Source organism: Coregonus lavaretus (genome assembly GCF_964263955.1).
Source record: "Coregonus lavaretus genome assembly, chromosome: 13".
NCBI classification, from domain to species: Eukaryota; Metazoa; Chordata; class Actinopteri; order Salmoniformes; family Salmonidae; genus Coregonus; species Coregonus lavaretus.
The window spans coordinates 32,070,475-32,094,610 of NC_140000.1; the positions used below are offsets into that span (position 1 = coordinate 32,070,475).

General features: G+C 47.7%; 1 protein-coding gene across 1 annotated transcript in view; it reads left to right on the forward strand.

Annotated features, from left to right (window-relative positions):
- Positions 1–24,136, forward strand: part of LOC311139114 (clathrin coat assembly protein AP180-like) — a gene marked incomplete at both ends in the record, with an annotated part of 70,293 nt that overhangs the window by 41,303 nt on the left and 4,854 nt on the right. Inside the window, 6 exons of the mRNA XM_084174004.1 lie at positions 7,586–7,661; positions 7,897–7,999; positions 12,799–12,892; positions 21,916–22,027; positions 22,216–22,322; positions 22,436–22,477. Of these exons, the coding sequence (XP_084030130.1) occupies positions 7,586–7,661; positions 7,897–7,999; positions 12,799–12,892; positions 21,916–22,027; positions 22,216–22,322; positions 22,436–22,477 (534 nt within the window). The remainder of the gene's footprint in view (positions 1–7,585; positions 7,662–7,896; positions 8,000–12,798; positions 12,893–21,915; positions 22,028–22,215; positions 22,323–22,435; positions 22,478–24,136) is intronic.

A 24,136-nucleotide genomic window follows, 5' to 3' on the forward strand; every position in this document is an offset into this window, starting at 1 on the left:
TGGTGGCAGGAGTGAAGCGGAGGCAGGAGTCAGGTTCCAATAATATGGTCGTCTTTACTATGATCTGACGATGAGTGGCAAGTTTGACCGGGTCTTAAAGGCTGGGGTGATTATGGTGAATGAGCTGCAGCTGGAACCCTGACTCCCGCACACCAGACTTCACTCCTGCAATCAAGGACAGACAGAGGGGAGGGGGAGAGCAGAGAGAGAGCTACCTAGCAGCAGTAGGCCTAACAGTACCCCCCCTCTACGGACGCCACCTGGCGGCCGACAGGGTTTATCGGGATGTAACCTATGAAATTCACGGACCAGAGCAGGATCCACAATGAAGCTCCTGGGCACCCAGGAACATTCCTCAGGACCATAACCCTCCCAATCCACCAGGTACTGGAAACCACGACCCCGGCGGCGAACATCCAGAAGTCGCCGGACAGTGTAGACAGGACCCCCACCCATGATCCTGGGCGGAGGAGGGGGACAAGAGGGCGGGCACAGAGGGCTAACCGACACAGGCTTAATCTGGGAAACATGAAAAGTGGAATGAACCCGTAGGGAGGCAGGAAGCTGTAGCTTAACTGCGCAGGGGTTAACAATAGACAGTATCTTGAACGGTCCTATAAAACGCGGCGCCATCTTCTTAGACTCCACTTTCAATGGAAGATCACGTGACTTAAGCCATACCTCTTGACCAGGAGAGTAACCGGGAGCCTGGGACCGGTGACGGTTGGCTTGCCTCTGCATGTACGACGAAGCTCGGGACAGAGCTACCCTGGCCTTCCTCCAGACCTTGAAGCAGCGGTGCATGTGGGACTGCACCGAGGGTACCGCCAGTTCCCTCTCTTGAGAAGGGAACAGGGGAGGTTGATAACCCAGAGCACACAGAAAGGGAGACAAACCAGAGGAAGCGTTAGTCAAGGTGTTATGAGCATATTCCACCCAGGGGAGCATGGAGCTCCATGACCCAGGGTTAGACCCTGTGACACAGCGGAGAGCGGTCTCCATCTCCTGGTTCGCTCTCTCGGCTTGCCCGTTGGTCTGGGGGTGATATCCAGAGGACAGGCTGGATGTGATGCCCAAAGCTTTACAGAAAGCTTTCCATACCTGGGAGACAAACTGGGGACCCCTGTCAGAGACAATATCAGTGGGTAGACCATGAGAGCGGAACACATGTTCAACCAAAATATCAGCCGTCTCTCTGGCAGTGGGCAGTTTAGGTAGGGCCAAAAAATTAGCGAACATAGAAAAACGATCAATCACAGTAAGAATGACAGTCTTTCCAGACGAGGGGGGAAGTCCAGTGACAAAATCCATAGCAATGTGCGACCAGGGCCGGCTGGGTATTGGCAGAAGTCGTAGATGACCAGCGCTGGCCTGGGTGGAGTTCTTACTTCGTGCACATACCGTACAAGCAGCAATGAAGGCTCGAGTGTCCGCCTCCATCCTGGGCCACCAGAACTTACGTCGCACAAAGTCAAGGGTCCGCGTAACTCCAGGGTGACAGGTAAGGGGAGATGAGTGAGCCCACTGAAGTACCTGGGAGCGAGCAGACTCAGGGACAAACAACCGGTTAGGAGGACCCCTCCCAGGGTCAGCTTGATGATGTTGAGCCTGTCTAACAATCCCTTCGATGTCACATGTGATGGCCGCAATACTGCAGGTAGGAGGCAAGATGGGTTCAGGGTTACTACCAGTATCAACAGCCGAATGAACACGAGACAGGGCGTCAGGCTTGACGTTGCGTGACCCAAGACGGTAAGACAGAGAAAAATTGAATCTCCCAAAAAATAGTGCCCACCTGGCTTGACGGGGGTTGAGCTGCTTCGCTGACTGGATGTATGCCAGATTTTTATGATCCGTCCAAACGATAAAGGGTTGTTCCGCCCCCTCCAACCAATGCCGCCACTCCTCGAGAGCCAGCTTAATGGCGAGCAGTTCACGATTGCCAACATCATAATTCCTCTCTGCCTGAGAACGTTTCCGTGAAAGAAAAGCACAGGGATGCAGTTTGTTATCTTCAGGAGAACGTTGTGACAACACCGCACCTACCCCAGTGTCGGATGCATCCACCTCCACGACAAACTGGCGGTCGGGGTCCGGCTGCATCAGAATGGGAGCCGAGGCAAAGCGATGTTTCAGTTCTTCGAACGCTGATTCGGCCCCTTCATTCCAAGCGAACGGTAGTGAGATGGAGGTGAGAGCAGTGAGTGGCGCCGCAATGCGGCTGTAGTCCTTGATGAACCTCCTGTAGAAGTTCGCAAACCCCAGGAATCGTTGAAGTTGTTTGCGGGTGGAGGGGGCTGGCCAGTCCGTGACAGCAGAGATCTTAGCTGGGTCCATTCGCAACTCCCCCTGAGCTATTATGTAACCCAAAAAAGAGGTCTCAGACACATGAAATTCACATTTCTCCATCTTCACAAACAGTTTGTTCTCCAACAACCTTTGCAACACCTGGCGCACATGCAGTTCATGTTCCTGGGAGGACTCTGAGAAAATCAGGATATCATCCAGATAGACAAAAACAAACCGATTCAACATGTCCCGAAGGACATCATTGACTAGTGCCTGAAAAACAGCAGGGGCATTGGACAACCCAAAAGGCATAACTAGGTACTCAAAATGTCCCAAGGGTGTGTTGAAGGCAGTCTTCCATTCATCACCTTTACGAATGCGCACCAGGTGATACGCATTTCGTAGATCCAGTTTGGTAAAGATGGTTGCACCATGAAGGAGGGGAAAAGCAGAATTAATTAAAGGCAGAGAATATTTGTTCTTAATGCTGATGTTCTTTCCAACAAAAAAGAATCCCGCTCCTACAGGTGACGAGGAAGGATGAATAATACCTGCCGCCAAGGAGTCCCGAATGTAGTTCTCCATAGCCTCCGTCTCCGGGCGGGAGAGATTGTACAGGCGACTGCTGGGGAGAGGGGCACCTGGCTGGAGGTCAATGGCGCAGTCGTAAGGCCGGTGAGGAGGAAGAGATGTAGCTCTGTGTTTGCAGAAAATGGATGCCAGGTCATGATACACGTCAGGAACAGCAGAGAGATCCATGGACTCCAGTGGAGGTTGAGGCACAGTGCTGGCAGGGGTCTGAGCAGAACACAAACAATTCACATGACAAAATGTGCTCCATGAAACAATTCCACCTGTCACCCAATCAATGTGTGGATTGTGTCTTATGAGCCAGGGGATACCAAGGACCAGGGGAGTCTGAGGGCAGTCAATGATGTGAAACTGAATGTTCTCCTGATGATTACCCGACACTCTGAGACAAACAGGCACAGTCTGATGAGTAATACGGGTCAACAATTGTCCATTTAGACCCTTAGCCTGCAGCGGACGGTCCATAGGTACAGTCTCTAAATCCATTTGTTGAGCCAACTCTCGATCCAAAAAGCTTTCATCGGCACCAGAGTCAACCAGCGCACTAACAGGGAAATCCTGGGACTGCCACTGGAGGGATGCCTGGAGCAGAATGCGGGGAGAAGAGGAAGAATCTGCAGCTCGGCTCACCAAAACTTCTCCCATTAATGATGAGCCGGCCCTTTTCCCGGACGAACTGGGCAGGAAGGAACGAAATGACCAGCTTCTCCACAATACAGGCAGACCCGAGCCTGAATACGACGTGCACGCTCCTCTGAGGACAACCGTGCACGACCCACCTTCATGGCTTCGGGTTCAGTGTTCCTAGTATCGACTCGAGAAGACTCGGCCTTCTCCGTAGGGAAGAGGCGGGGAGGAGTTGGTTGATGACAGACAGGTTGCTTGGAACTACCACTCCTCTCCCGGCGGCGCTCCCGAATCCGATTATCCAACCTGATGGTGAGTGAAATATGATTATCCAGCGTAGGCGATTCATCATATGACACCAATTCATCTTTCAAGGTCTCAGCCAAAGCATTAATGAACATTCCTTGTAATGCCTCGTCATTCCAACCACTCACTGCCGCTAAAGTCCGAAACTCCACTGCCATATCCGCCACACTGCAAGACCCCTGCCGAAGAGAAAACAAACGTTTAGCAGCCTCCTTGCCCCGTACGGGGTGGTCGAAAACCTTCCTCATCTCAGTGGTGAAGGCAACGTAAGCGTTGCAAATGTCCGACTGACTCTCCCAGACCGCGGATCCCCAGGAACGAGCGGAACCGCTAGTAGAGTTGATAAGGTAGGCAATACGGGCTCTTTCTGAGGCGTAGGTGAGGGGCTGTTGTTCAAACACCAACGAGCATTGAGTCAAAAAATCACCACAGGTTCCCATGTTCCCGTCATAGCGCTCTGGAGCAGGAACAAAAGGCTCTCTGATCTGGGCTGGAGGAGCCGGAAAAACAGGCGGAGCATGAAAAGGAGCAGTTTGTATGCCATGAACGAGGGGTGCATTATTAACTTGGGTAGTAAGGGCAGACACTTGATTGGTGAGTAATTGAACCTGATTAAGCAGCACCTGACTGTTCTCGGATATAGTCTTAAACAGGGTATCATGTTGGCCAAGTAAAATGCCCTGATTGGCTATGGCAGTCCGAATTTGAGTGCACTCTGGGGTGGTATCCGAGCTACTGTCTGCTGGGTTCATGTTGGTCAGTTCATACTGTCATGATTTAACTGGATTTGAACCCAAATGCAGACAACTACACCGAGCCAGAGAAGGTTTAACAGGTTTATTTACAAAGTGTAATTTGTCCAGGTTTCCAATAATAGGGGAAGAGCAAGTCCAGGTTTACAGGGAGGGTAACAGATCCAGGTTCAGAGCAGGTGTGGTACCGTAATGTCCTAGTGTCCGTGGTGAGTCCAAAAGGGAGGTCCGGTAGTGGAAAGCAGGATGGTGGTGGCAGGAGTGAAGCGGAGGCAGGAGTCAGGTTCCAATAATATGGTCGTCTTGACTATGATCTGACGATGAGTGGCAAGTTTGACCGGGTCTTAAAGGCTGAGGTGATTATGGTGAATGAGCTGCAGCTGGAACCCTGACTCCCGCACACCAGACTTCACTCCTGCAATCAAGGACAGACAGAGGGGAGGGGGAGAGCAGAGAGAGAGCTACCTAGCAGCAGTAGGCCTAACAGCTTGTGGCTGCTCTACCGCTGTCAGCCCACCTTTCCCTACATCAGTGGCCCCAGGCATTACGATGACCACGCCTTCTCCCTTTTCGGGCAAGCATATCGCTTATGACCAACATCCCCACACTCAAAACACAGTTGACTACCCGTACTAGCATAAGCCATATACAGTCTATTGTCATACTTGACTTTAAACGATAACTCCAAAGTCTGCTCCGGTGAGTCCAAAAACATAAACACCTGTCGCCGAAACGACATAACCTGTTTCAACGCCAGGTGTTTGCAACCCAACGCTCTTCAATAGCTCATTTGGAATAAACGGCGGTACATTTGAAATCGTTACCCTTGTTGACGGAGAAAAAAGCGGCGTAACTTGAATAAACATTCCTTTAAGAAGTACGCCATGCTCAACAATACGATCAACAAGGCGCTCTTCTTTAAGAAATACCACCACCGCTTTATTCATCCGTGACGCATAAGCAACATTCTCATATCCTACCTTCTCTCCTACGGCGAACAGAAACTCCTCCACCGTGACAGTAGCTTCAGTAACACACCTAAAGCCATGCCGAAGTGACAGGGACGGCGTCCCCATTCGGGCCGCCATCCCCACCAAAATCAGGGTAATTTCGACACGAAAAACAATATACTTAATTCTACCACAACAAGAAAATAGAAATAATAACCTTAATCATGCATAGAAGAAAAAAGGATATCACTAAGAAAAGGAAAACTGAAAGAAAACCCAGGATATCTAACTCTTCACAACACTCGCACTTAGCACTCACTCAAACAATTCCCAGCATGCACCAAACACTCCCAGCATGGAGAGAGAGAGAGAGAGAGAGAGAGAGAGAGAGAGAGAGAGAGAGAGAGAGAGAGAGAGAGAGAGAGAGAGAGAGAGAGAGAGAGAGAGAGCTGTGTCATGTCGAACGGACACACTGTGATAATGAAATTAAACTCAGTGTCTGTGGAGGAGAAATCAATGGGGAAGAGGACATGTGCACTAATGTTGCCATTGGAGACACAGGGTAACTGGCTTTTTGAAGAGGTCTCTTCATTCATATGCCCTTCCCCCCAACATTATTAATCTCATCACAGTGTATGTATGTGCGTGCATCTGTGTTTGTACATGTTTGTGTGTGTGGGTGTGTATTTGACTGGCCAGTGAATTACAGCCCCTCAGCATACATTTCTCCAGAGCCTTATGTGTAGAGACAGATGTGTGGGGTTTAGCTCAACGTCTGGAGTGTGTCTGTTGATATGAGACTGTACGCTGTCTGAAAGAGGGAGAAGGAGTGTACTACAGTATCACACCATTACAAAAATATATGTTTTATTGTCACCTACACCAGATAGGTGCAGTGAAATGTGTTGCTTTATAGGGTCAGACATAGTAGTACAGCGCCCCTGGAGCAAATTAGGGTTAAGTGCCTTGATCAAGGGCACCTCGACATATTTTTCACATAGTCAGCTTGGATATTTGAACCAGCAACCTTTCAGTTGCTGGTCCAACACTCTAACCACTAGGCTACCTGCCACCCTAATTTATTTCACCTCATTAAACTGGGCTTTGACTTTTGAATTAAGAGTGTAAATGAAATCCCAGGTGTGTATGTGTGTGTGCGTACACGTATCATGTATATAGGTGTGAGTGTGTACAGAGTATGCTTTTCTTGTCATGTTTCACAATTCCTCCATAGGTGCCTATTTGTCATTCATGTATTATTCTGTGGTGGGTGATACATTCTGAATTTGAGCAGAAGCATTCTCATTCTCACCCTCCCACTCAGGCGCTGTTCTCTTTGATGTTGGCTCTCTGTAATCAATTAAGCTGCAGCATGATCATATCACACTTTTCACATGAATTCCAGTTCCTCCTCAACACAATTATGTGTTTATAATATGAAACAGCTCCTCTGAAATTACACGTCTAATCCATTTCCTTTTGTGACTCATTCAATCCTTTGAAGATAATTATATTTTAAAGGTAGTTGTTTGTTTGTGTGTGAGTGTGTGTGTGTGTGTGTGTTTTAATGTGTATGTGTTTTAATACCTGTCAAAATGTCTGGTTCTTTAGCATAACAGACTCAATAATTTGCTGAGCTGGTTTGTTGTTTTAGTGTATTGATCCTGTCTCCTCCTCTGACTGGTGTGTATTCTCTCTCTCCTCTCTCTCTCTCTCTCTCTCTCTCTCTCTCTCTCTCTCTCTCTCTCTCTTCTCTCTCTCTCTCTCTCTCTCTCCCCCTCTCTCTCTCTCTCTCCCCCTCTCTCTTCTCTCACTCTCCCCCTCTCTCTTCTCTCTCTCACTCACTCAATCTCTCTCTTCCCCTCTCTCTCTCTCTCTCTCTCTCTCTCTCTCTCTCTCTCTCTCTCTCTCTCTCTCTCTCTCTCTCTCTCTCTCTCACTCTCTCACTCTCTCACTCTCTCTGTCTCCCCCTCTTTCTCTTTCTCTTTATCTGTCTCCCCCTCTTTCTCTCTTTCTTCCCTCTCTCTTTCTCTCTCTGTCTCTCTCTCTCTTTCTGTCTCTCTTCCTCAGAGGTTCCTCCAGTTCCTTGCCTCCAGGAACACCCTCTTCAACCTCAGTAACTTTCTGGACAAAACTGGCTCCCATGGTGAGTTAACACTTGCTCCGGCAGCCCCTCCCCTCCCTGCATTTACCAAACAACCCGCTCTGATGTCCAGTCAAGCTGTCACCCAGGGTGATCACTGTAAAACTGTGTCCATGGTGATTAATATGGTCTCCCATGGCGATGTAAATTGGTTTCTCTGGTGATGGAAATGGTCCTCTGTGGGGTGTTGTTTCTATGGAGACGTGGAGGTGACATTGGCCTGTTGTTCCTCCCCCAGGCTATGACATGTCCACGTTTATCAGACGCTACAGCCGGTACCTCAACGAGAAAGCGTTCGCTTACAGACAGATGTCCTTCGACTTTGGCAGAGTGAAGAAGGGGTATGTTGTCTCTCAATAACTCTGTATATCCTCTCCATCAGTGCTGCTTAAATTCTTTAATTTAATTTCAACCTCTTCTCTTTATGGCTTTTTTAAAATGAATATCAAGCTTCGAATAGAGCAAAGCACACTGTCTAGCTGCAATACACAAGATATGTTTTGACCCTTCACCCTCCCACCCCGTCAGAAACATATACACTACCGGTCAAAAGTTTTAGAACACCTACTCATTCAAGGGTTTTTCTTTATTTTTACTATTTTCTACATTGTAGAATAATAGTTAAGACATCAAAACTATGAAATAACACATATGGAATCATGTAGTAACAAAAACGTGTTAAACAAATCAAAATATATTTTAAATAGCCACCCTTTGCCTTGATTTACATTTACATACATTTACGTCATTTAGCAGACGCTATTATCCAGAGCGACTTACAAATTGGTGCATTCACCTTATAGCCAGTGGGATAACCACTTTACAATGTTTTTTTAATTTTTTGTATATTTATATTTTAAAATATGTTTATTTTGTTTAAATATTTGTATTTTTTTTTTTTTTTTTTTTTTTTTTAATTTTTTTGGGTGGGGGGTGGGTTGGGGTAAGGGAGGGGTAGAAGGATTACTTTATCCTATCCCAGGTATTCCTTAAAGAGGTGGGGTTTCAAATGTCTCCGGAAGGTGGTGAGTGACTCCGCTGTCCTGGCGTCATGAGGGATCTTGTTCCACCATTGGGGTGCCAGAGCAGCGAACAATTTTGACTGGGCTGAGCGGGAACTATGCTTCCGCAGAGGAAGGGGAGCCAGCAGGCCAGAGGTGGATGAACGCAATGCCCTCGTTTGGGTGTAGGGACTGATCAGAGCCTGAAGGTACGGAGGTGCCGTTCCCCTCACAGCTCCATAGGCAAGCACCATGGTCTTGTAACAGATGCGAGCTTCAACTGGAAGCCAGTGGAGTGTGCGGAGGAGGGGGGTGACGTGAGAGCTTTGCACATGACAGCTTTGCACACGCTTGGCATTCTCTCAACCAGCTTCATGAGGTAGTCACCTGGAATGCATTTTATTTAACAGGTGTGACTTCTTAAAAGTTTAATTTGTGGAATTTATTTCCTTCTTAACGCGTTTGAGCCAATCAGTTGTGTTGTGACAAAGTAAGGGGGATATACAGAAGATCGCCCTATTCGGTAGAAGACCAAGTCCATATTATGGCAAGAACAGCTGAAATAAGCAAAGAGAAACGACAGTCCATCATTACTTAAAGACATGAAGGTCAGTCAATACGGAACATTTCAAGAACTTTGCAGTCGCAAAAACCATCAAGGGCTATGATGAAACTGGCAATCATGAGGACTGCCACAGGAATGGAAGACCCAGAGTTACCTCTGCTGCAGAGGATAAGTTCATTAGAGTTACCAGCCTCAGAAATTGCAGCCCAAATAAATGCTTCACAGAGTTCAAGGAACAGACACATCTCAACATCAACTGTTCAGAGGAGACTGTGTGAATCAGGCCTTCATGGTCGATTTTGCCGCAAAGTAACCACTAATAAAGGACACCAATAAGAAGAAGAGACTTGCTTGGTCCAAGAAACACGAGCAATGGACATTAGACCTGTGGAAATGTGTCCTTTGGTCTGGAGTCCAAATGTGAGATTTTTGGTTCCAACCGCTGTGTCTTTGTGAGACGCGGTGGGGGTGAACAGATGATCTCCGCATGTGTATTTCCCGCCGTAAAGCATGGAGGAGGAGGTGTTATGGTGTGGGGGTGCTTTGCTGGTGACACTGTCTGTGATTGATTTAGAATTCAAGGCGCACTTAACAAGCATGGCTACCACAGCATTCTGCAGCGATACGCCATCCCATCTGGTTTGGGCTTAGAGGGACTATCATTTGTTTTTCAACAGGACAATGACCCAACCCACCTCCAGGCTGTGTAAGGGCTATTTTACCAAGAAGGAGAGGGATGGAGTGATGCATCAGATGACCTGGCCTCCACAATCCCCCAACCTCAACCAAATTGAGATGGTTTGGGATGAGTCGGACCGCAGAGTGAAGGAAAAGCAGCCAGCAAGTGCTAAGCATATGTGGGAACTCCTTCAAGACCGTTGGAAAAGCATTCCAGGTGAAGCTGGTTGAGAGAATGCCAAGAGTGTGCAAAGCTGTCATCAACGCAAAGGGTGGCTATTTGAAGAATCTCAAATATAACATATATCTTGATTTGTTTAACACTTTTTGGGTTAATACATGATTCCATATGTCTTATTTTGATGTCTTTACCACTATTCTACAATGTAGAAAATAGTAAAAATAAAGAAAAACCCTTGAATGAGTAGGTGTTCTAAAACTTTTGACTGGTAGTGTATACTGAACAAAAATATAAACGCAAGATGTAAAGTGTTGGTGCCATGTTTCATGAGGTGAAAAAAAGATTCCAGAAATGTTCCATATGCACAAAAAGCTTATTTCTCTCAGATTTTGTGCACAAATTTGTTTACATCTCTGTTAGTCAGCATTTCTCCTTTGCCAAAATAATCCATCCACCTGACAGGTGTGGCATATCAAGAAGCTGATTAAACAGGATGATTCATTACACAGGTGAACCTTGTGCTGGAGACAATAAAAGGCCACTCTAAAATGTGCAGTTTTGTCACACAACACAATGCCACAGATGTCTCAAGTTTTGAGGGAGTGTGCAATTGGCATTCTGACTGCATTAATGTCCAACATAGCTGTTGCCAGAGAGCTGAATGTTAATTTCTCTACCATAAGCTGCCTCCAACGTCATTTTAGAGAATTTGGCAGTACGTCCAACCGGCCTCACAACCGCAGACCACGTGAAACCAGGCCAGCCCAGGACCTCCACATCCGACTTCTTCACCTGTGGGATCGTCTGAGACCAGCCACCCGGACAGCTGATGAAACTGAGGAGTAGTTCTGTCTGTAATAAAGCCCTTTTGTTGGGGAAAACTCATTCTGATTGGCTGGGACTGGCTCCCCAGTGGGTGGGCCTTGTTCCCAAGTGGGTGATCCTATGCCCTCCCAGGCCCACCCATGGCTGCGCCCCTGCCCAGTCATGTGAAATCCATATATTAGGGCCTAATGAATTTATTTCAATTGAGTGATTTCCTTAAATGAACTGTATCTCAGTAAAATCGTTGAAATTGTTGCATGTTGTGTTTATATTTTTGTTCAGTATAAAAACATAGAAATAGATGTACATTCTATTTCTCATAGAGACAACACTTGGCAGAATCACAGCCACCTGACCTGTCTGTCGGTCTCAGGTGTCCTGACAGTAGGTGGGAGTGATTCATCTTAAAGCCAGGGTTGCACCAAAGAAAGTACCGTATGAAGATAGGCTAAAACTGCTTCTCCAATAGAAATTCCTGATCACAGTTGTAGGCGATATCATGGCAACGTTGGCTAGCAAGCTCATGCGTAAAAACACGTTATTGTGTCTAACGGTCGTCTCGCACCGAACTGCGCATGTGCTGGCCGTCAAATCAAAGGCACTCCTTCGATATAAAGTTGTTTTTGACTAAAATAAAAACGTGTCAGTTTGTCACTTTCACAAGGTTGGAGTAGTAACATGTTGAACTACCTAATACATTGGCTCAAATCTAGGTTGTGACTTGCAAAAATTTACAATTAAGGAAGAATTATTCACTTTTCTCATTGACTTCTCAAACTCCAAACCCCGGTTTGGGCTGTTTCACAAGCGTTCCCGGAAGTATCGCGAAGTTGTGCCTCTGGGTTTAAAAACTCTGTGATTGCACTGTGGGTGAGGGCAGAGTGGGCTGTCCATGCCTGTGCCTGTACAGAAACAGACAGATGAATACAGACTACACAGTCTGAATACAGACTACAGAGTGAGCTATTACTTAGGCTCCTGTCCAGACTGTTGCGTTTTTCTGGCAGACACAAGGTCCCACAGCATAGTCTGTGCCAGCCATGTGGCAGACAGACAGAACAGCCAGGTGTGCAGGTAGAGCTGTCTCTGACCTAGTGTCTCATGTCAGGTGTCTTACCTAAAGTAGTTAGGAAGCTGGATCCATGTAAAGCTGTTGCTGTGATAGTGTTGTATCACAAGGCCTTGGCAGATCTCTAGTAATAATATAATTGTAAATGCCACTTAGCAGAAGCTTTCATGCAAAGCCACTAACAATACAGTGAGTGTTTAAGTCTTTAGTACGTGCATGTGATCCCTGCAAGAATTGAATAATATATGCCATTTAGCAGACATTTATCCAAAGCAACTTATAGTAATGCGTGCATATATTTTTATGTATGGGAGGTCCTGGGAATCAAACCCACAGTCCTGGCATTGCACACACCATGCTCTACCAACTGAGCCATACAGGACACTCCCTTTTGTGTTGCTAGCGCCACAGGATCACACCTATCTACAGTACTTCACTATAGACTCACTGTCCCAGAGGTCTATATGTTGTTTATCCCAATGTAGAGATTATTAAGTTGTTTCCTCTCATCTCATATTGCTGGAAAAATAAATGGCAGCACATTATTGTATGCTCCACAATGTTTTTAATGGATCTTATTGATCCACTAATGGGAAAATCTGACTACGCCAGATAATACAAATAAGTACCAATACACCCAGCACAGAAAAACAAAGAACATATCGACAACGTTAAAATCGTCAGATCATCAACACAAACAACTGGATAAAAAACTCTCCACAATGTTTTTTTAATGGACCTCAAACCAACATTCTGGGTTTTCTCATACCGTACCATGTCTTTGCTCCTTTGTCCTCTGTCTGTCTGTCTGTCCATCTCAGAGCTGAGGGGGTGATGAGGACGATGCCCGTAGAGAAGCTGTTGAAAGGAATGCCAACTCTGCAGAGCCAGATAGACGCCCTGCTGGAGTTTGATGTGAGTATTATGATGATGATGAGGAGGATATTTGTATCCATTAGGAAGGACATTTTTGTCGGACAGCCAAGAGTCATGTAACTTTAGACATACAGTGGGGAAAATAAGTATTTAGTCAGCCACCAATTGTGCAAGTTCTCCCACTTAAAAAGATGAGAGAGGCCTGTAATTTTCATCATAGGTACACGTCAACTATGACAGACAAAATGAGAAAAAAAATTCAGAAAATCACATTGTAGGATTTTTTATGAATTTATTTGCAAATTATGGTGGAAAATAAGTATTTGGTCACCGACAAACAAGCAAGATTTCTGGCTCTCACAGACCTGTAACTTCTTCTTTAAGAGGCTCCTCTGTCCTCCACTCGTTACAGGCCTCTCTCATCTTTTTAAGTGGGAGAACTTGCACAATTGGTGGCTGACTAAATACTTTTTTTCCCCACTGTACAGTATTCACGTAATAGACAACCGTACAGCACAGTACAACACAACGCAATGAAACACAACATTTACATGCAGTACATAGGTCTACTTTGTCACATTATAGTTATTGTGATTGCTAGGCCACCTCCTGTTATGCCCCATGCCTCAACAATAACCTAAACCAAAGCTCTCCAACCCTGTTCCTGGAGAGCTACCCTCCTGTAGGTTTTGGCTCCAACCCCAGTTGTAACCAGAGGCGATTTTAGCATGTAAATCTTGATGGGGCAAATCATTTTTTGGGGGGGGGGATGCATGCCAACAAAGTCACTATACAACACAACACAACACTAAATAATATATTAATTGCTCTATAACGGTGACAAACAGTGCCCACAAACTGTTAGGGCCTACATAAAGCTGTCCCAACAGCAGAGTCCCAACAGCAGTCCCAACACCTTACCACTACTACACCTGGCTATCAGTGGAGCCTTGTCTGGCAGCGAAACTGTTCATTCAGCCTCATTTACTGCCTTAAAAAAAACATAGCTGATATGGCTGAGTTGCTTAAACAAATGTGGTTTCTACTGACAATTGAGATGTACAAACTATGGCATAAGGGGACGACAAGCTCATAAGAGGCAATCCGTAATTTTGATTAAGACATTAATGAGCGAGCTAGGACGGACGTAGTCAATATAACTATTTGTTCAGCACTTTTAAATGTACAGTGACAGAATTCAGAACATGGGCCGTTCTTACAGTGTTCTCCCTGTACACCAAGTCAGAACCGTAGGATAAATAAAGGGGGCATATAAGCAGACAATGAGCTCTTACAATATTCAATGATTACATTAATCTAAAACAGGTAATAGGCTACATGTGCACCACCAAGTCAGACCAGTAGGCGAAATTAAGAGGGGAAAATAGACCTTTTGTAATCAAAGTCTGGCATATTATGATGACGTCAGTGATCTTCAGGTCGTAGCTCTAGAAAGAGGCCCGAGTTCCCGACATACAATTCCGAGCTGGATGACCGTTGAAAACGTATTTTCCCAGTCTGAGCTCGTTTTTTCCTGAGTTACCAGTTGTCTTGAACTCACTGAAGTCAGATTTCCCAGTTCCGAGTTAACAGTTGTTTTGAGCGTGGCAGAAATCATGTTGTACTGACAGCATGGCCAATGTTGAATGTCTATTATTTTAAGCTTGGAAAAGAGACCCTTAAATTCAGACTTGGGACCACACAGCCACTCCACTGAATAGCATGCTAGTGATTGCTTTGCAATGCTTGCAGTTAGCCACTAATTCCTTCCAAACCACTCATTGTTGAATTTGCGATTTCCAACTTGTTGTGTAATATTTATGTCCAATGGTCGATGAGCACCGATACGTTTTATCTATAATTTCTCTTCATTTTTTCTCTTCATATGACAAGGATTAAAAAGCATTTGCCAGTAGATTGTCGACTTGATTCATGATGATGACTGCTAGCTTGCTAGCCAAGATTTTAAAGTATGATGTTGACATATTCAGTCCAATCAAAGCTACTGTAGATATAATGTGATTTGACGTCATTTTATCTGTGGCCAATGACCTTGAGCCTTCTTGGATGGGTGTTACGCACTCCTCTCGGAAGAGGGAACGCAACACCCTGCTACAACTCAACTCTCCGTGTTGTGAAAGAGGTATGGGACTGTAGGTGTGAGTAAGGATGACAAAAGGCAGAGAATACTGTTAACAGGGAATTTATTCCTTCGCACGGTAAGTTTGGGGAAAAGGGGCTGGACGGAACCAAATCAAAGAAAGTAAATATCAAAGCCCCCTCTCCTACCTTACTTGCCTACCCACTACTTACTTAACTAGCACCACCTGGTGCACTAACCAAAATACAAGGGATGGTCCGCCCAGGTCTTTCCTAGTGTGCATAGACAGTTTACTTCTACGGGTAATGTATGCCCGCGGGCCTCTTGCCTAAGCACTCCCTAGGTGCCTTCCCCTTCCCCCCTTGGGAACAAATAAAACAAAATAGCACAAACTGGTTCACAACAAAACCTGAGAAAAAAAACTAACTCAGGACATTAAAGAAACTTTCTAAGCAACAAACTAACACAAAACATTACAATTGGTTCTCACAGCAACAACTACACAGTACATACCAAATGTCTTAGCAACAACCAACATGCTATAACTCTCAGCCATTCTGGTCCCCCCCCCCTTGCTGAGCATCAGAAGGACTTGGTAATTGGAGACAGCTGCGTCCTGATGAGGGCGCGGGGTCAGCTCTCCAATCATCAATGTTCATCGACCAATCAGCTGCTTGTTGGGGAATTTCAGGAACCCATTTCCTGAAATACATACATGAAAATACACAAGCCACAACACAGAAACTGGGGAACGTAACACGCCCACCACAAAAAAATGCAAACATACAGTTTACAATAACAAAAACCAACGCATCCCCAGTTATTAAACCCGTGATAGGGCGTCGGTAACCACATTTGCCGAGCCCTTCACATTCACTTCTAATGTAACTCTATGGCAGCACCCAAGGGGTTAGAATTTTCGAGCTCTACCCTTATGTCACGGTTTCGGCCGAGGCTGCCTCTCTTCCTTGTTCGGGCAGGCTTCGGCGTTCGTTGTCTCCGGAATACTAGCTGCCACCGTTGTATGTTTCATGTTCGTTTGCTTTTGTCTGATTGTTTCCACACCTGTTATCATTTAGTGTCATTAGTGTCCTATTTAGTTCTCGTTGTGTTTGTCAGGTGTTGTGTGTTATTGTTTCGTGTACTGTCGTATTTGCTGGTCGTTTGACTATTTCGCTCGGTTGAGCTTACTACTCCACTGCGCTGGAGCGTATTTACGCACCTGTTTTCGTGCGCCTTTATTTTGGTCGCCTACGTGCGTCGTTCCGCCTTCGGGCGAGTTTTCCTGTTTGCCTTATTGGTAATTTTGACTAAAGTCTTTTGGATTATTGACTTCAGTGTCCTTGCGCTTGATTCCACCCATACACCCACCTACAGCCAACCTTGACAGAATAACACACCCAGTATGGAATCAGCAGGAGCCGCTGCAGCCCAGGCGACGCTGGAGGACAGGGTCCTCCAACAAGGCGACCAGATCCAGCAGATGGGGACCGCACTGCAGGAGGTGATCACTACCATCAGAGGCTGGGGAACGCCGCCACCACCACCCTCCCTGCCAGCACCATCGGCCAGTCAGCCCATTCCCGCACCGGAACCTCGAGGAGTCCGACTCTCGCTCCCGAGGGCTTACGATGGGACCGCGGCCGGGTGCCAGGGTTTCCTTCTCCAGGTGGAGCTGTACCTGGCTACCGTGCACCCGGCGCCCTCAGGACATGAGAGCGTGTCCGCCCTGATCTCCTGCCTGTCCGGGAAGGCGTTGGCATGGGCCAACGCGGAGTGGAGGAGGATCGGCGCGGACACTATAACCTACGACGAGTTCTCCCGCCGCTTCAGGGCGGTGTTTGACCATCCCCCGGAGGGGAAAGCGGCGGGGGAGCGTCTGGTCTTCCTCCGGCAGGGGAGGAGGAGTGCCCAGGAGTTCGCTCTCAAATTTCGTACTCTAGCGGCGGATGCAGGGTGGAATGATCGGGCTCTCGTCGATCACTACAGATGTAGTCTACGAGAGGACGTCCGTCGGGAGCTGGCCTGTAGGGACACCAGCCTCACGTTCGACCAGTTGGTCGACATGTCCATCAGGCTGGATAACCTGCTAGCTACCCGCGGACGTCCCGAGGGGGGTCCGTCCATTTCACACTCCAGCGCCTCCGAGACGTGCCCCATGGAGCTCGGGGGCGCTGGCGCTAGAGAGAGGAGGGGTCGGCTTACTAGGGGGTCCATCCCCTGCACCAACTGTGGTCGGGGAGGACACACCGCGGCTAGGTGCTGGGGATGGCCTCCTAAGGGAGAGGACGACAGGTCCCGCACTGGGGATTCCTTCCAGGTGAATAGGCGCCCCACTCACCCAGAGCTCTCTGCTACACATTTCTGTATGCCTGTGAGTTTTCCACAGGTAGCACCTCATTCCCAGCATAAGGCGCTGGTAGATTCAGGCGCGGCTGGGAATTTTATTGATAAGAAGTTTTGTTTGGCTTTAGGGATTCCCCTTCTTCCTGTTGATGTCCCTTTCCCCGTTCATGCCCTAGATAGCCGTCCGTTGGGGGCGGGCTTGATCAGGGAGGTCACTGCGCCACTTAGGATGTGTGCGCAGGGGGGTCATCAGGAGATGATTCAGCTATTTCTGATTGCCTCTCCTGCGTATCCGGTGGTGCTGGGCCTGCCCTGGTTGAGTACCCATAACCCATCTATTTCGTGGCAGGAGAGGGCTCTGATGGAGTGGTCTGCCCAGTGTGTGGGTAGATGTTTAGGCGTTTCCGTAGGGGCTACCTCGGTGGAGAGTCCAAACCAGGTGCCCGCATTGCACGTTCCCCCTGAGTATGGGGATTTGGCTATTGCGTTTAGTAAGTCGAGGGCGACGCAGTTGCCGCCCCATAGGCAGGGAGATTGTGCGATAGACCTCCAGGCAGGAGCTGCGCTCCCGCGGAGTCATGTGTATCCTCTGTCTCAGGAGGAGAAGAAAGCTATGGAGACTTACATAGACGAATCTCTGAGACAAGGATACATACGGCCTTCCACTTCCCCTGCGTCCTCGAGTTTCTTTTTTGTGAAGAAGAAGGATGGTGGTTTGCGCCCGTGCATCGATTACCGTGGTCTCAATCAGATCACGGTGAAGTATAGTTATCCACTCCCGCTGATTGCGACCATGACTGAGTCCTTGCATGGGGCGCGTTTCTTCACGAAATTAGATCTCAGGAGCGCGTACAACTTGGTGCGCATCAGGGAGGGCGATGAATGGAAGACAGCCTTTAGTACCACCTCGGGCCATTACGAGTATCTTGTCATGCCATACGGGTTGATGAACGCTCCGTCAGTTTTCCAATCATTCGTGGATGAGATCTTCAGGGACATGCAGGGGCAGGGGGTCGTTGTGTACATTGATGACATTCTCGTGTACTCGCCTACCCGTGTCGAGCATGTGGCCCTGGTGCGCAGAGTGTTGCGGAGGCTGGTGGAGCACGACCTGTATGTTAAGGCAGAGAAGTGTCTGTTTTTCCAGGAGTCGGTCTCCTTTTTGGGGTATCAGTTGTCTGCGTCAGGGGTGAAGATGGAGGTAGACCGTGTGTCGGCCGTGCGTAATTGGCAAACACCAACCACTGTGAAGGAGGTGCAGCAGTTTTTGGGGTTTGCGAATTACTACCGGAGGTTTATCCGGGGTTTTGGACAGGTGGCAGCTCCCATCACGTCTCTCTTTAAGGGGGGTCCGGTGCGTCTGCAGTGGTCGGCCGAGGCGGACAGGGCGTTTGGGAGGCTGAAGGACCTGTTTACCTCGGCTCCGGTGCTAGCGCATCCGGATCCCTCTTTACCATTTCAGGTAGAGGTTGACGCGTCTGAGGCCGGTATAGGAGCCGTGCTTTCACAACGGTCAGGCGCGCCACCTAAACTCCGCCCCTGTGCTTTTTATTCAAAAAAGCTCAGTCCGGCTGAGCGAAACTATGACGTAGGGGACAGGGAGCTGTTAGCCGTGGTACAGGCCCTAAAGGTGTGGAGGCACTGGCTTGAGGGGGCTCAACACCCTTTCCTCATTTTGACGGACCACCGTAACCTGGAGTACATCCGGGCAGCGAGGAGGCTAAACCCTCGGCAGGCTAGATGGAGTATGTTTTTGACCCGGTTTACGTTTAAGATCACATCCCTGGGTCCCAGAACGGTAAGGCAGATGTGCTGTCTCGGCGGTATGACACGGAGGAGAGGTCCGTGGAGCCCACTCCCATACTGCCGGAGTCGTGTCTGGTGGCACCGGTAGTGTGGGAGGTCGATGCTGAGCTCGAGCGGGCGTTACGCACCGACCCTAGTCCGCCACAGTGCCCGGAGGGTCGGAAGTACGTTCCGCTCGAGGTTCGGGATCGTTGATCTATTGGGCTCACACGTCACCCTCCTCTGGACATCCGGGTATCGGCCGGACAGTGCACTGTCTTAGTGCCAAGTACTGGTGGCCCACGTTGGCAAGGGATGTGAGGGTTTATGTTTCCTCCTGCTCGGTGTGCGCCCAGTGTAAGGCGCCTAGACATCTGCCTAGGGGTAAGTTACTACCCCTGCCCGTGCCACAACGACCATGGTCCCACCTCTCGGTGGATTTCCTTACTGACCTTCCTCCGTCACAGGGGAATACCACTATACTGGTCGTTGTGGACCGGTTTTCTAAGGCCTGTCGTTTGCTCCCCATGCCGGGCCTTCCTACCGCCCTGCAAACTGCCGAAGCCTTATTCACCCATGTGTTCCGGCACTACGGGGTACCCGAGGATATTGTGTCTGATCGAGGTCCCCAATTTACCTCCAGAGTCTGGGGGGCCTTTATGGAGCGGTTGGGGGTCTCGGTGAGCCTCACCTCGGGTTACCACCCGGAGAGTAATGGGCAGGTGGAACATGTAAACCAGGATGTGGGTAGGTTTCTAAGAACATACTGCCAGGACCGGCCGGAGGAGTGGGCAAGGTACGTTCCCTGGGCCGAAATGGCCCAGAATTCCCTACGCCATTCCTCCACTAACCTAACCCCTTTCCAATGTGTGTTAGGTTACCAGCCGGTTCTGGCACCCTGGCAGCAGAGCCAGATCGAGGCTCCTGCGGTGGATGAGTGGGCGAGGCGCTCGGAGGAGACATGGAACGCTGCACACGTCCACCTGCAGCGGGCCCTCCGACGTCATAAGGCGAGCGCCGATCTCCACCGCAGTGAGGGACCGGTGTACGCACCTGGTGATCGAGTCTGGCTCTCTACCAGAAACCTGCCCCTCCGCCTGCCCTGTCGGAAACTGGGTCGGCGGTTTGTAGGGCCATTTAAAGTCCTGGGAAGGTTGAACGAGGTGTGTTATAAATTACAGCTACCTGTTGAATATAAAAGTATTAACCCCTCGTTCCATGTGTCCCTTCTCAGGCCGGTGGTAGCTGGCCCACTCCAGGAAAGTGAGATCAGGGAGACTCCTCCGCCCCCATTGGACATCGAGGGGGCACCGGCGTACTCCGTGAGGTCCATCTTGGATTCGAGACGTCGGATGGGGGGTCTCCAGTATCTAGTGGAGTGGGAGGGGTACGGTCCGGAGGAGCGGTGCTGGGTGCCGAGGAGAGACATTTTGGACCCGTCTCTCCTGACGGAATTCCATCGTGGGCACCCGATGCACCCTGCTCCGCGTCCTCCGGGTCGTCCCCGAGGCCGGAGTCGGCGCACGTCTGGAGCCGCGCGTCAAGGGGGGGGTACTGTCACGGTTTCGGCCGAGGCTGCCTCTCTTCCTTGTTCGGGCAGGCTTCGGCGTTCGTTGTCTCCGGAATACTAGCTGCCACCGTTGTATGTTTCATGTTCGTTTGCTTTTGTCTGATTGTTTTCACACCTGTTATCATTTAGTGTCATTAGTGTCCTATTTAGTTCTCGTTGTGTTTGTCAGGTGTTGTGTGTTATTGTTTCGTGTACTGTCGTATTTGCTGGTCGTTTGACTATTTCGCTCGGTTGAGCTTACTACTCCACTGCGCTGGAGCGTATTTACGCACCTGTTTTCGTGCGCCTTTATTTTGGTCGCCTACGTGCGTCGTTCCGCCTTCGGGCGAGTTTTCCTGTTTGCCTTATTGGTAATTTTGACTAAAGTATTTTGGATTATTGACTTCGGTGTCCTTGCGCTTGATTCCACCCATACACCCACCTACAGCCAACCTTGACACCTTAGAGTTGGCGGTAACGTAGTGTCCCCATGAGTGACAGAACACTAAGCCAATCACGGCGCAACTAGAGAGTATTACCCAATCATGGTGCAACTAGAGAACATTACCAACCCCTACGCTCCATATTTTCCGCTGGCTGCCCCACCACCACCACCACAGAAAGCATTGAGCTTGGCTGAAACACCTTTATTTTGGAGCTGCCTTTCTCAAGAAAGCAAAAAATAGAACATGTTTGTATGCAGCTTTATTAACGCAATGATATTTTTAAGGTTAATAATGTGGGGCTTAAAACAGGTGGGGCTCTGCCCTACCTGCCCTGAATGATGGGTCGCCACTGGTTGTAACTAACCTAGTTCAGCTTATCAATCAGTTAATTATTAGGATCAGGTGTGCTAGATTAGGGTTCGGAGCGAAAACCTAGAACCTAGCTCTCCAGGAACTGGGTTGGGTAGCCCTGACCTAAACTACCTGGCAACTCAACCCAAGCAGTAGTGGTGTAAAGTACTTAAGTAAAAATACTTTTAAGTACTACTTAAGTTGTTTTTTGGGGTATCTGTACTTGAAATTATTTATTCTTTTACTTTTGATACTTAAGTACATTTAAAACCAAATACTTTAAAACTTTTACTCAAGTAGTATTTTACTGGGTGACTTTCACTTTTACTTGAGTCATTTTCTATTAAGGTGTCTTTACTTTTACTCAAGTACGACAATTGGGTACTTTTTCCACCATTGCCAAGCAGTTACCTACAAACCTATTACCTTTCAACTCAAATCTCTCATCCTCAGTGTGATCTAATCTCACCTTGTTTATCTATAGGTCCATCCCAATGAACTGACCAATGGGGTGATCAATGCGTGCTTCCTCCTGATGTTCAAAGACCTGATCAAGTTATATGCCTGCTACAATGACGGGATCATCAATCTATTAGGCAAGGCTTGACCCTTTTCTTCTACTTCCTGGGACAATAATCATGCCTGTTTATATTTGATGAATATAACAGGTTAAATTTGATTCAAGACATGGAAATAGATGTGGTCCTGTTCATTTTATGTAATAGTAATGTCTCAATGGTTCTTGTGTAATAATAAACATGTTCATTCCCCTTTTTCTTCACAGAGAAATTTTTCCAGATGAAGAGAGGACAGTGCAAAGACGGGCTGGAGATCTACAAGAGATTCTTGACACGGATGACCAGGGTTTCTGAGGTCTTCAAAATCGCTGAGGTAAAAGACAAAATCCGACAATACACTTTACTGTTGAAAAGTTCAATCCACAGCCTGTATGACAAGCATGGTATACGGAGGCTCAGGTGAAATGTCAACATCTTCTTTTACAGACCATAGGAATTGACAAAAATGATATCCCCGAGCTCACTCAGGTAAGTCCTGTTTGACCTTTTAAGCCTAATTTCTTAAATGTTCAGTGGGATGATACACTTTCTCCTAATCTAGTAACATTTTATTCACATTGTACTTACATTGTACCAGCATTGCATGTCAGTGTTGTGGTGTTCTTTCACCTGGGGTAGCATGCGTTTTGGGCATAGCCAACAACTCCCAGAAATCTCTTCTCTAGCAGCATCAACCAATCACAGTATTGGTCCTTTTTTTTGGACAAGCAGCCCTGGCCAATCACAGTCATGTACAGAGTAGACATGCCATTGTCTACCTGACCAATGGTTAACTTTTCATAGTGGGGGCGTATCCCTTTGATCCATTCTGTCCTCCATGCAGCCAATGAGCTGTGCTTCCCCTGTGATTGACAGCCACTCTGCCCCCTCTCTTCTTACTTCCAGAGGTGCAGCTTGATCTTACAGGCTGAGAGTGTGAGTAGTGTGTAGTACATACAGCTCGCTTTTGGGTCATGGCTAGAAGGGATACAGCTTTTGTCAAATTGACGTCAAAAGTTGATTTTTTTTTTGCTAATCCTAACCCTTTTCCTAATCTTAACCTAATTATCCTAGCCTGCTACGTTAGTTCTCCTAACCTGCTACAAAAAGTCAAATCTGACAAAAGCTGTATGCCATCTGGTCAAAACCTCACTTTTGGGGATCAAAGCAGCCTATAGGAAATTGAATAACAACACTGAACTCTCTTGAATTCATTGAACTGCAAATACAGCAGATACTCTTGGATGAAGCTGGTCACATCCTGGTCTCATAGACTAGACATACTGTAACATAGTAAACGTAAATCCAGGACACTCAAATTAGTATGATACAGTGCATTGGGAAAGTATTCAGAACCCTTGACTTTTTCTACATTTTGTTACGTTACAGCCTTATTCTAAAATGTGTTTTTTTCCCTCATCAATCTACACTCAACACCCCATAATGACAAAGCAAAAACAGGTTTTTAGATAAAATAAAACAGAAATATCTCATTTACATAAGTATTCAGACCCTTTACTCAGTACTTTGTTGAAGCACCTTTGGCAGCAATTACAGCCTTGAGTCTTCTTGGGTATGACACTACAAGCTTGGCACACCTATATTTGGGGAGTTTCTCCCATTCTTCTCTGCAGATCCTCTCCATCAGGTTGGGTGGCTAGCGTCGCCTCACAGCTATTTTCAGGTCTCGCCAGAGATGTTTGAACGGGTTCAAGTCCGGGCTTTGGCTGGGCCACTCAAGGACATTCAGAGACTTGTCCCGAAGCCGCTCCTGCGTTGTCTTGGCTGTGGGCTTAGGGTCGCTGTCCTGTTGGAAGGTGAACCTTCACACCAGTCTGAGGTCCTGAGCACTCTGGAGCAAGTTTTCATCAAGGATCTTTCTGTACTTTGCTCCGTTCATCTTTCCCTTGATCCTGACTAGTCTCCCAGTCCCTGCCGCTGAAAAACATCCCCACAGGTTTCCTCCAGACATGACGCTTGGCATTCAGGCCAAAGAGTTCAATCTTGGTTTCATCAGACCAGATAATCTTGTTTCTCATGGTCTGAGAGTCCTTTAGGTGCCTTTTGGCAAACTCCAAGCGGGCTGTCGTGTGCCTTTTACTGAGGAGTGGCTTCCGTCTGGCCACTCTACCATAAAGTCCTGATTGG